Genomic DNA, 13,835 nt, shown 5'->3' on the forward strand with positions numbered 1-13,835 from the left:
ATTTTTCATTCCGTTCGGACACCACAACTTAAGTTACTGAATAAATTTTCCACCAGTTTACCACCAAACACTACTGTTTTCATTTAACGAGCTATTCGTGGAACATTTTTTATTCAACTTATTACTGTCTATCGTGCGATTGACCTTTATAATAGTGCCATTAAAATTGATGTATTTTGACAAATACCTATTCATTTTGTTTTTTTAACATGATAAGTACGTTGATTGTTTACCTTTTTTACCTGTATATCCATACTTATATTTCATTTGCTTTATAGTTATTGCTGTTCTTATTCTAATCGACTGCACTGCCGGATTTACTGTGAGAAAGTTTTTGCTTTCTACAGTTTTGCAATACTGTTAAATTACTTTCAAAAAACCTATCTTTCCAAATAGTTGCCTGTTGGATGAAACTAGTCATTTGGATCATTTTCATTAATAATAATCAGTATTGTATAGAATATACTTATGTTGTTTTTAATATTTTCAGGACGAACAACATTCCCTATTTTAGTGTGGTATACAGGCAAATTGACAAAATGGTTAGTATATTATTTACAATAATATTATATATTATAACCTTCTATATTTCTTTGCAATTGAAATATGACAAATTACTATAATTTTCTTTCATTGTAAGACATTATATCAAATAATCTGTTAACTTAAAGAAAATCACGTTTATGCCTTTTGATTTATTTCACAGCATCAATAAAATAACGTATAGTGTTATAGGTAGAGCTGGGTTCCGGGAATTTCCCGAAGGGAATTAATTCTTGAGAAATTTTCGAGATTTTCCATCCCGAATCTCGAGAATTTAAATTTTTAACATTTCTTTGTTATCAAATATTAATTGAAAAAAACGATTTTTCTATAAGTATATGAAAAAAGTGGACAGAAAACACAACACGTTCAAAGACCGATGGGGGCATTTAAAACAATTAAGCCGAAATCGTCTTTTTGAAATCCTATTTTAGTAATACAGTTAACACGCACGTTAACATCATTTTACTCCCTACTTCAATTACAGTTTGTCAGTTTATGGCTACGGCCGTATGTTGTAGCTTAACCACTGGGGAATGCCAAAAGAAATGGCGTATTTCAAAAAAATACTACCTTATTCTTAAGTCAACAATTATTATAAAGCAATCATTATTTGCAGGATGTTTATCACACTTGAATGGTCAAAGACATAGCTTATAATTGGTATTTTTGGAATTATCTTAAAATGTGTTAATCTTGCCCATTTTTTGAATAATAAAATGCCTAATTCTTGTCAAATTTGGGATCACAGAGATTATCAATATAATTTTTATCGTAAATATTTCACTATAATAATGTCGACATAAATTATACTTAAGGTTTTATAAATGCGTTTAAAAATTAATAAATGTAAAAAATCTTAACACCACTGCACATGCATGTACTTAAATATAACTTTATTCTAAAAAATTAGAGCGAGAGGTTTAAAAGAATACCATTTTATGTAATAAAAATACTTTATGCAGACATCAAATGTTTAAAATAAATATAAAGGATAATAAGGCTTCAAAATTATATAAATAGATTATCTACAACATTTAAGGAATGTCCAGGATCATGATTTGAAAATGCAATAAAAGCTCCATTTTGACCTACGCTGAGCATGCCCCCCCCCCCCCCCCATTAAAGTAGATTTGGAATTCTATTTTTTTTAATGAGGACGGTTGACCTAGTTATATTTAGACGGCATCATTATAGTGTAAAATAGAAACAATATTTTTTTCGCGAAAATGACACAAATAAAAATGATTAATAATGCTAACTTAATGTCAACAAAATCATTTTCACACAATAACAAAAAATAGATGTTCATGAGTATTTACAATCTACTTACGTATTTAATACTATGTATAATAATAATATGAGACAAGTCCATTTTTGCTATCGCCACATGTTACAAATTTTGCAACCAAAAATGTGATATCGAAAGTACAAAAATGAAAAGTGGCGTCTACGAGTACCATTGAGTACCTATAAAAATAGTTGAGTAAATTTTTCCGATGATGTTTTTATGCAGCGTACCCCATAACAGTTAGGCACGCCTGAGGCCGCACACAAGAGAAATTGATTGTCGCACGTACCTAAATAAAATTTATGAATTTAAAACTAAATTGGTACCTACCCGTTTTACAGTATAAACCCTATTTATATAATTTGAATGACAACTTTCAAGTCAAGCATTTTACAGCGTTTTTATTAGCTCGTATTCTTATTTGTCCGGTACAAATCTTGCAATCGATTTTTTACTAACTTTCCGACTAGCTAGACATTTGAAACTTTTAGAATATATCAGAACACGATACCAATGCATTTTTTAATACTTTTAGCCATATTTAAATAGAATTGATTACGATGAAAAGTTATTTCGGAATAAATCCGTAAAAAGTAAAACTACTATTGGTTGCTAAGTGGGTCCTAGCAACTAAATTATTAACATTAATATATACGTGCGTTACTATGGAAATCAATATGACATTCCAGTATTATTTCTATCAAGTACAATTTTTTTTGATCGTTTAAGCTAGTCAAGTCAAGTTTATATGATTCAACAGAAAATTTAAAAACGTTGTATATAAAAAGTTCTTTTTATCTTGTAATTATTTCATGTGTTTCAATTAATTACAAAAATTATTATAGATAGAATAAAAAACTATTAAGTATTTATTGGACTTCATAATAAAATTATTTCATTTATTTATTTGACTTCAGTTAGCCGACGATGTATGCCGTTGCCTCGCCAGCGTATGCGCAGACGTTGGCATCGGAACCGGTCTTCATCACTCCCAACAGCCTCAGCAGTGGGCCGTTTGCGAGGGAAGTCGCGAACCAGCCCAAACCCTGCCCTTCGAGTTGTACCTTGGTCTCCAGGAACTGGCTTCTTTGCTTCCCCCGCAGCCTCCAGATCGACCCCTGGCTCTGGCTGCGCGTCACGAGTGGTTTGCTCCAGCTGTGGAGAGGTGGCTCGCGATCACTGGGGCCAAGGCCTTGCATCGAGTTCGTGCTGCTATGGCATTAGGTCAGTTTACTTAAAATTGCTCGATAATAATCATCACACAAATGTCTAATTAAGCTACACCTTTAAAATTCTTCGTTGCTTTATTTTTTACCCAATTACTATTAAGGAAGAATGTCGTATTTTTTCGCAAGCTGAACAAAACAATTAACAAAATAATGCTCCCATGTATTTTATTGTTATGTGTACTTACTTAATATTTTTATGTCTCTATTTAGATCGAGTTTGTGAAGGCGAGTTCATTGTGAAGCACAGCACATCGTCTGTCGACACAGCAGCATGGTATGTGTAGATGTCCCATTCTTAGAAAATAATATAATACTACGTATATTACATCTCTATATATATAAAAATCTCGTGTCACGATGTTTGTGGTCGAACTCCTCCGAAATGGCTCGACCGATTTTTATGAATTTTTTTATGTATATTTGTTAGGTATGAGAATAGGTCAACAAGTATATTTCATACCGCTAGGTGATTAGGGTATCTCTATCCAGAAAATTTTTCTTTTATTTTTTTGCCAATTTTTCTTTTTGTATTTTTTTTATTATTTGGCATAAAAAAATACCTATAACCTTAAATTTTTATTTTCCTACCCCCATCCTCTCATTTTTTAATCGCGATTTTATTATTTTTGTATGAACAAATTTAACCGTCGTTCGTATTTCAAACAGAACGAAATTATTTATGTGGTTGAATGACAGATGGCACTACGTCCGAGAAGAATTCAAGAGAAGCGTCGCGTCATTTTGACATTTCATTCGGCAAATCACAACGCAGTGCGTGCAAAATTGTGTACGATTTATTTTAATTTATCTATTTTTATGTGCGTGTATTACAGTGCACAATGCCAGCAAGACGCAAGGGGGGCCATTTGGGCCGTCGAACGAATAAAGCAACAAACATGCGAAATAGTAGAGTAGAAAGAACAGACGAACGAATCCAACAAGATAACATAAACGTGCGTGTAAGCATGTCGCAATTGCGGGCATCTCAATCACAAGAGGCACGCGCTGAACGAAATCAACAACGACAATTGGAACGGAGCCAAGTGCGCCGGTTCGTAGTTAACACACGCAGAGCAAATGACCGACAACGCCAACAAGTACATCGAACATTTACATCCGCTTCGTTCCTTCGTCTCGCATTCGAGTACGAGCCAGATATTGAATATTCCGCTCATCCGAAAGTGCTGATTGGTGCTATGGACAAAGAATGTCCTCATTGTCATGCGCTCAAATTCAAACATGAGTCAGCCGGGATGTGTTGCGCATCAGGAAAAGTGCAACTACCAGAAATTGAGATACCACCAGAACCATTGAACAGCTTGCTCATTGGCACGTTTTCAGATTCAAACCTGTTCCTGAAGTCCATTCGCACATTCAATTCATGCTTCCAAATGACTTCGTCCGGAGCAACAGAAAGAGTTCACAATACTGCGGCAAATGGTCAACAATTCCATTCTACGTTCAAAATCAAAGGTCAAGTATACCACAAAGTAGGCTCATTGCTGCTAATGCCAAACGAACCACATACATTTTTATAAATCTACTTCATGGGCGCGGCGCGGCGGTGAGGACATCAATCATGTGGATGCACGTTGCGGCTACAATAGCCTCAATTCGCCTAATGCTAGGCGCATCGTCGGCGAACTGGACGCCCTGTTGAATGAGCACAATGAATTATTGAAATTCTTCAAAGCACACATGCACGAATTGCAAAGTGACAATCACGCTATTGTCATCAATCCTGATAAAACACCAGCTGGAGAGCACGTACGTCGATTCAATGCGACTGTTGTTGACGACATTGCTGGAATCATGGTTGGCGACCGCACATCGACGCGAGAAATCGTGATTCGAAGAAGAAACAATAATCTGGAGTTCATCGCTGACACACACCGTTCATACGACGCTCTCCAATATCCGCTAATTTTCTGGAAGGGACAAGACGGATATTGCATAAACATTAAACAACGAGATCCTGTCACAGGTAATTCATTCATTATGAACATCATTACTCATTTTGAATTGAGAAAATGAATGGTTGATGTTTTTTTGTTTTTATCGGCGGTCATCGTCTACAGTGCTCTATTCCTCTTTCTGTCATAGATCCCATCCCCACACACTTACGATACATTCGTTACTTTTTATTTAACAACCAAAATATTCACTAGAAATAATTTATATGGCAGAACAACGTTTGCCTGGTCAGCTAGTTATGATATATTATTAGAGTTAATTTTACCAATTAGTATCGTGAGTAGCCTAGAAACAAACATGCATTCTCCAACAATCGAGTTTTTCAGAAAATTTCGAAAAACCACAACAGACCTATTTTAGATAAATACAAAAAAGTAATGAAGTTCCATGAATATTATAGAGTGAGATTGGCGATTTACGTTATTTTTTTAAAATATAAATATTAAGCTTTTATCACTTTCTTGAAGTGCGAAATCTATCATGGCAGTATGAGAAAATACTGATCCCTAATTGGTTAGTAAAGCCTAAATGCCAGAATAGAATTCACCCAATGGTAGAGGCCATGATCAAAATTTATCGTCTCGAGATTTCTCGAGAAATAACGAGAAACGGTCAATGAGAATCTAGAGGATTCGAGAAATAAAACTAGGTACCTACTAAACTTACCTAAGTATTTATAGTTTAGTAGTAAGTATATAGTACAAACCATATGCCTAAAATTTGGATGTTCCTGCTCTTCCAGTTTCTACCAGGCTCGCGAGTTCTGGCGACTACTCTGCTGGCCGGACCCTATCCACGCCCTTCACCTTCTGGAGGCTCTGTGTGCTGCAGCCCTTCACTACGCTGATCTCTCACACCAGAGACTTGCTGATAGTGGATACTATGATTGTATTGGTAAGTGAATTAAAATTAATATATAAATAATAATAATATCCTATTCGAAGTATCTATATCCAAAGGGCCCGGCCTCCCCCTCCCCTTTCCAGGAATGAAAATAACTTTAATATGTGTGAATAAAATATTACTTTAGCGCCTGTACACGTGCGTGGATTTACTTGAACTAATAGTGTGTATTTTAAACTATCGCGACAATAGCTGTTCACACGTAAAGGTGCCGAATGTCTCTCCAATCTCATTCTTCGAGCATAAACGAGACGCGATGTTGACATTGTATGCTATGTTGACAGTTTCAGACAGGTTCAGACAAGTTCGTTGATAATCGGTATACGTCAAAATAATCTGTGCGGTGTAGTTCGTATTTCTTCAGGCAGGTTCACCACTATCGTTCTACTGCGCATGCGCGCCATAGTATCAAATTATTGCATGTAAGTGGAAAAGCTTCTGAACTTTTTTGATACATGCATGCAATCTTGCAACTTGCACGATAATACGTGCATTTTCTTGTTATGGTCGCGATAATACGTACTGTCAGCAGTAAATCTATACACGTGTAAACGGGGTATTATTCTTCGGCATGACCTCATGGCTGAGGTCAGAATTTCGTCAGAAAGACGAAAGTGTTATATTACATTGTGTTACATTATTTTCTTTTCATTTTCAGGTCCATATAAAACCACTGACGAGATGTGTGTGGCTGTTAATAATTTGGAGTATGTTAGGAGATCATTAGCAGAATTTGGAGAAGAAATAAAGTGAGTGAATAAGTTTATGAAGGAAACATAGTACCTACTGTTAAGGCTGGGGGTGGCGAATCTATTAAATAAGAACTTGGCGGAGAAAATGGTTCATATTTTAAAGATCGAGACAGACAGCGTACATTATACAAGAATTATTATATAAATTAGAAAATGACACGACCAGACTGATAAGAGCTGAAATGCTGACTGACTATTATTTCTGTTCCCTGTATTCTCTGAAGCCCTTTCTTTCTCAGAGATTTGGGAGTTCATGAATTCAAGAATGATAATCTAACCTAACCTTACCAAACATAACCTAACAAATAATCCCGTACATCGGTTATTTTCAAAATTTGTTTGCCGCTGGCTTCCACTAAACAGACAAAAACTTAAAATTTCTTATTCTGCCAACAGTTAGTTTATTCTCTGACCATATTTGACATATTTGTATGTGACAGTGCTGCATAAATATCCGTTGTGTATAATATAGGACGGGTATGTGAATAAATTTAGTACCTACTCCTACTATGTCCGTCCATGTTGTGTCACTACGTAGAAATCCTGTTCGCCTTCCTTATGAGACTTACTGCAAATCAATGTCAATGATGTAATTATGTAATAGGATATTGTTACTACCTGTTTTGAATATTATGCATATCTATAGATGAATGAGCTAATTTTTTCTATAATTTCAGACGAGAGCAAGGAGTGGAATGTGAACGTGCAAGAGTGTTGGATACGGCCTTACAGCTTCTGGAGTCTCGCGCATCACAGGTGCTGTCTCGCATCGCACCGCAAATGGAAGCTCCTCTCAAGAAGACTATTTTCCACTTGGCCTGGTCACCAGACTCCTTGCCTACTCCGCAGGTTAGGGTCGATTATTTATTTTACTTTGAACATTGTATATAATAGGTACCTATATAAACACTAGATACACGCATCTGTCAGAAGGGGAATACAATAAGGGTTGCGACAACCAAACAATAATCATTTATAATTGCACAAGAATAGCAACTAATAGAATCCGAATGGGAAGATAATAGATATGATCGTGTGCACTTTGAAGCGCTACCTACTGAAACAATATAACTATTAGCCTGTGCACCCATTAGACGGCCGGCCAGTACAGTTCGATAGTTGCCCCATCAACGTTCGGTTGGTGGGCTCACCAGACGTTGTCTACACACAGTAATCCCTTCCAGTGACGTCCCGAGACAAAACGCCGCCACTGGGCACCGCCAAAATGCCGCCCCATTTTTTATTATTCGTGCGCGTGTTGTTTCTGGTCATCAAGGACGTCGAAAGGCAACAGAAGTAAACTAGACACCGCGAACTCGACAAAAAAATACAGTACTGATAAATCTTTTATGTTAATTAATACTTTGTTGCCAACCAGTGAGCTGATTTTTTTTTTAAAGAGAGATGTTTTTGTTATTACTAAGATTATGTACTTAGCTATTTGTGAGGGTGATTTTTTAGGATAGGGTCTATCAAAGTTCACTCTGTGGGCTTCCATCTACTTTTATTTTATTTCTTTTCTTATTTTATTACTTATTGTATTATTTTTAAAAATTATTAACACTTATTTTATGTCATGTCGTGAACGCTTTGAATTTAAAATTTGTTATGTTCATTATATGTAAAATAAATAAATTTGATTTGACATAACAATTGATTCTCCTCGTTTTGCCGCCCTTCGAGTAACTGCCACCCCCAAGCGACGTTCAATCTGCCTACCCCCACGGGACGTCACTGATCCCTTCTTAGCCACGTGCTTACCTTACCTCGCCTTATTACTCCCGCAGCGGTGCTCCCACTTCAACTCTCTCCATTCCCAATCTATATGTACTGTGTATGATTATGCTCAGCCACCGGCCAACCAGTTAATGGATGCACAGGCTTAACAGGGCAAAGGGCGACGATATTATGTAGGTACTATCAAAAAGTCGAATGGCAGATTTATTGAGAAACCGTTAGTTGTATTTTAACTGAAGAATTAGGTAATTTGGGTATATTATTTTAAATGCCTATTTACCAACCTATATTATTTTTATTTTCATTGATATTGAAGTTTTGGCTACTTATTTAAAGATTCCAAAGAATAAATTTGAAATACTTGTCAACTAAAGATTCTGTAGATAATATTACCGCTTAATAATAATGCATATAAACACTTTTTATTCAGAATCTTTTGCAGTGATTATATATTATGTTTCGTAATAATAATGTTTTCTTCTGTCCAGGCTATCACACCACTGCTGGAGTACCTGGACGTACACCTATCCGCACTCAATGGAATGCTGCTGGCCAAAAACTTCCTACGGTCGCTTGACGTGGTGTGGGGCGCCGTCTTAAAGGGTCTCGCTGCCCAGGTAGATGCACCAGCTCCGGACCGCCCGCCAATCTTCCATGATCGGCTCTGTGAAGCATTGGACATACTCACTGATTTCTTCCATGCTGAGGGCAAGGGTATGTCGATTCCATTATTTCTATAATATTCTATCCCAATCCCCCTAATGTTATAATTGTCTACTATGGCACCCTATCACACGATTATGGGCAAAGTACAAGGTCGTGCCTGTCTGTGAATAAATGCTACTTTGGCCTGTTAAGACATTTTAAGTCCTGCATACTATCTCGCCAAACTAAAAGCACTCTTTACAAGACCGTATATATGGACTGATCAGGAACGGCACCAATTGGAGGAGAAGATATAATGCTGAGCTCTACGGGCTGTACGAAGATTGCAGTGCAGTTCAATCAATTAAGGTTGGGAGACTGCAGGTCATGTGCACCGTATGAATGACAATGAACCGGCAAAGAGCGTAGAAATCCAATCGTAGAAGAAGAGGCAGGCCAAATATTCGCTGGTTGGATGGAGCTGCCAGTGACTACCGTATTCTGGGGGTACCGAATTGGAAAGCGGCCACACTGGATAGGGACAGATGGAGGGAGCTGTTGGAGGAGGCCAAGACCCACACCGGGTTGTCGCGCCCCTGATGATGATGACAAGGTCGTGCCACTTCACTCAGTCCAGTCTCTTGTCATACCAACCATGAGCGTACTGGAGCGCTCTCTAACGTCCCTGGGCGAGGGGGTAGTAAATTATGTATTGTGTGGGATTGTTTTTCAAGAGTGCATGAATCATCTTTTCGTGGTAAGATCTGTCACCAAGGGGTTGTTGTGTTCACTTACAACCTCAAAAGTTTGAGACACAGTCGTACCTTTTTACACTTATAGTTTGCCGAAGACATAGATAATCAACAATTAAAGTCTGAGGATCTTGAGCTTTTGTCGAATACGACTTCTTCCAGATATACAAAATCACAGATAGCATTCACACAGTGGACATCTTGTATTTAGTTTTCACGTAATCCAGCATTGATTTCCGTGCAACTCTGAGTTGGTTCAACTCAGATGCCACTATGCAACATGCACATCGTTTTTGTTTTCACCTTATTCAGAAACCCACCGGTGGAAGTTTGCTTGCATCTAATTGATGTGCGACCCAGTTCACAGTGATATCCAACTGTTCAATCGTATAATCCGAATCGGCCAAATCGCAGCCTTTCTCCCAATTAAGCGGTTGTGCCATCATGAGGAAGGTGTTTCCTACTATCGGAATTAATCATTTTCCAAAATATAAAGTCAACCGACATGGTAAAAAGAAATATTGTGCAAGTGCACATTTCAAAAAGGTGAAAGTTGGAGACTGTCTCTATAATAATACTTGATGTCGGTGTAGAGGGCAATCGTTATGGAGACTTACTTCCGCCGGACACTATAACCGATAACGATATGCCAGTTTGAATCACAATAAAGTTTCTGAATGCAATTTTATTATTCATTCAAACACTCAAAAGATTACAAGTCGTCATTTTGTAAACGGTTTTGATGCTCCCCTGAAAACTTGAGATTTTGCAGATATACAATTTTGCAATGGAAACGACGAAGATCAATATTTTTAGAAGCTGAAATCAATTTAGAACAGAGAATAATCTTTCATTATTATTATCCTAAGAGATTTTGGAAAACGCACTAACGGCTCATTTAAGCGACATTTTATTGTTATTTTTACATCTTCACTTCGAAATGTGCGCTACCGATTCATCTACTGTTTGAATTGACCACATTTCACAAATTTTCAATGATTTTACAGGTACGTGACGTTTATAACTGATATTTTCTCATAAAGCGTATACAATTCGCCATACTTCTTTTAACATACAGCAGAATGACGTCTTCGTCGCTTAAGACCTTCTAATCCTTTATTTGACAAACGGATTCGATTATTTTTATTCAAATATCGCAATGTAGGCATTGGTGAAAAAACCATAATTTTAATACAATTTACTACGTATAATATCTTTTGACAGCGGGGTACGCCACTGACGGCCATTTCATAGATAACGTGATATTCCAAATTTGATTTTTTTAAAATACTTTGTGGCTGTTCTCTCAATCCTTTTTTATTAAATAATTACCTAGGCTACTAATTTCCATAGATCAGATAGTCATATTAAACTAACAAAGTTGCCATTGCAAACAATAAAGGAAATTAATACGAATTGTTATAGTCATCAAAATGTGTGATATTGTATAATATCTACCTATTTTTATCGTCCCTATCATCATCAATATTGACCTATACACTGCTGGATGAAGGCCTCCTCAGCCTTATTCTACTCCTTACTTACACATGAATTGTTATATTTATCAAAATCAGTGATATAATATTATTATCTACCCATCTATATATAATGCAATTATTATCACGAGCCTCAATAAATCCACTGCTGGATGAAGGCCTCTCTACGTTGATTGTATTCTTGACAGTATTGAATTTCTAATGTTATTTATCTACATATTCATATCGTCATCATAATCATCATCATCATCAACTAGGATCAATCCACTACTGGATGAAGGGTTCCGCAACCTGATTCTACTACTATCGGTTTAACGAATTTGTGATATTATGGCTCTCCACTGCTTAATAAAGACCTCCCTAGCTTGATTCTACTCCTTTCTGTCATATGAATTGCTGTACTTATCAAAATCGGTGATATTATATTTATCTACATATTCATATCGTCATCATCATCGACCTAAACCAATCCACTGCTTAATAAAGACCTCCCTAGCTTGATTCTACTCCTTTCTGTCATATGAATTGCTGTATTTATCAGAATTGGTGATATTATATTTATTTACATATTCATATCGTCATTATCATCATTATCATCATCATCATCATCATCGACCTGAAACAATCCACTGCTTAATAAAGACCTCGCTAGCCTGATTCTACTCTTTTCTGTCATATGAATTTCTGTATTTATCAAAATCGGTGATATTATATTTATTTACATATTCATATCGTCATCATCATCATCATCGACCTAAACCAATCCAAAACTTAAAAACCTCCTTAGTCTGATTCTACTCCTTTCTGTGATATGAATTTCTGTATTTATCAAAATCGGTGATATTACATTTATCTACATATTCATATCGTCATCATCATCGACCTAAACCAATCCACTGCTTAATAAAGACCTCCCTACCTTGATTCTACTCCTTTCTGTCATATGAATTGCTGTATTTATCAAAATTGGTGATATTATATTTATTTACATATTCATATCGTCATTATCATCATTATCATCATCATCATCATCATCGACCTGAAACAATCCACTGCTTAATAAAGACCTCGCTAGCCTGATTCTACTCTTTTCTGTCATATGAATTTCTGTATTTATCAAAATCGGTGATATTATATTTATTTACATATTCATATCGTCATCATCATCATCATCGACCTAAACCAATCCACTACTTAAAAACCTCCTTAGCCTGATTCTACTCCTTTCTGTGATATGAATTTCTGTATTTATCAAAATCGGTGATATTACATTTATCTACATATTCATATCGTCATCATCATCAACCAGGATCAATTCACTGCTGGATGAAGAGTTCCGCAACCTGATTCTACTACTATATTATACCTATTTCTATCGTCCTTATCATCATTGACCTGAACCCATCTATTGCTGGATAAAGGCCTCCCATGCCTGATTCTACTCCTTTCTGTCATTTGAATTGCTGTATTTATCAAAATCGGTGATAATATATTATATCTATTTATATTTCCATTATCATTATGAACCTGAATCAATCCACCGGTGGATGAAGGCCTCTCTAAGTTGTTTGAATTTCTGTCGGTCATATGAATTGCTATATTTATCAAAATTGCTGATATTATATTTTCCCATTCATAATATCGTCATTATCATCATCAACCAAGATTAATCCACTGCTGGATGAAGGTTATCCCAACCTAATTCTACTCTTCTTGGTCATATAAACTGCAATATTTTTTTAAATTTGTGATTTTATATACCTACCCATTTATATCGTCATTATCGTCATCAACCTGTATCAATGCACTGCTGGATGAAGGCCTTTTTAAGCTGATTCCACATCTTTAGGTCTTATAAATTCCTATTCTTATCAGATATAATATGTATTACTTCATTATTTATCAAACATTTGTCTCGATATGAATGCCCAGCACCGGGAAACTATATTGTTTAAGGTTAATTTTTAAAACAAAATATGATTTTTTAAATATTATTCTGTGGCTCCAAGCATTTATTTTTTATAGACAATGAAACAAAATAATGTTTAAATTTATTTTTTATGCTGCTAACCTTTTTCTATTATGTAAATGGGACCCGAAAGAGATTAATATTCGCGTTATATTGGATCGCTATTTATGATAATCACGATTGAGATGTATAATTATTTATCATATTTAAATGCAGATACCTACACACATATTGTGTTAAAATTAAAATGACAGTGGTAGCAATCGGCGATTGCCAGCTGTTCTGCTAGGCTTAGCAGCCTGAAATGGTGTCAGATGATATTGAGAAGGCCAGACTCCAGAATAGACTACGCACATGACTCCAAATTTGTATTTGCAGTGACGACATGCATATCGTAAAACTGACAAATCAGATAAATTTTCAATTGTCTGACGTGAATGAAAATCCATCCCGAAGGGAAAACTATGGCGCCGTCTATACACACTTTACAATTATTATATTAAAATCCAACACCAAGTCACTATGATGAAAAGCTGTCTGCAAG

The 13,835-nt window shown here is 36.0% G+C and overlaps 1 protein-coding gene across 1 annotated transcript in view; it reads left to right on the forward strand.

Annotated features, from left to right (window-relative positions):
• The window catches only part of unc-13-4A (BAI1 associated protein 3), a 218,672-nt gene that overhangs the window by 197,788 nt on the left and 7,049 nt on the right, over positions 1 to 13,835 (forward strand). The window contains exons 12-18 of the mRNA XM_085959557.1: positions 491 to 546; positions 2,756 to 3,058; positions 3,274 to 3,337; positions 5,780 to 5,931; positions 6,599 to 6,689; positions 7,370 to 7,541; positions 8,918 to 9,143. Of these exons, the coding sequence (XP_085815683.1) occupies positions 491 to 546; positions 2,756 to 3,058; positions 3,274 to 3,337; positions 5,780 to 5,931; positions 6,599 to 6,689; positions 7,370 to 7,541; positions 8,918 to 9,143 (1,064 nt within the window). The remainder of the gene's footprint in view (positions 1 to 490; positions 547 to 2,755; positions 3,059 to 3,273; positions 3,338 to 5,779; positions 5,932 to 6,598; positions 6,690 to 7,369; positions 7,542 to 8,917; positions 9,144 to 13,835) is intronic.

This window comes from Rhyacophila brunnea, unplaced genomic scaffold, assembly GCF_057557595.1.
Source record: "Rhyacophila brunnea isolate RB1 unplaced genomic scaffold, BYU_Rbru_1.0 scaffold_9, whole genome shotgun sequence".
Taxonomy (NCBI): Eukaryota; Metazoa; Arthropoda; class Insecta; order Trichoptera; family Rhyacophilidae; genus Rhyacophila; species Rhyacophila brunnea.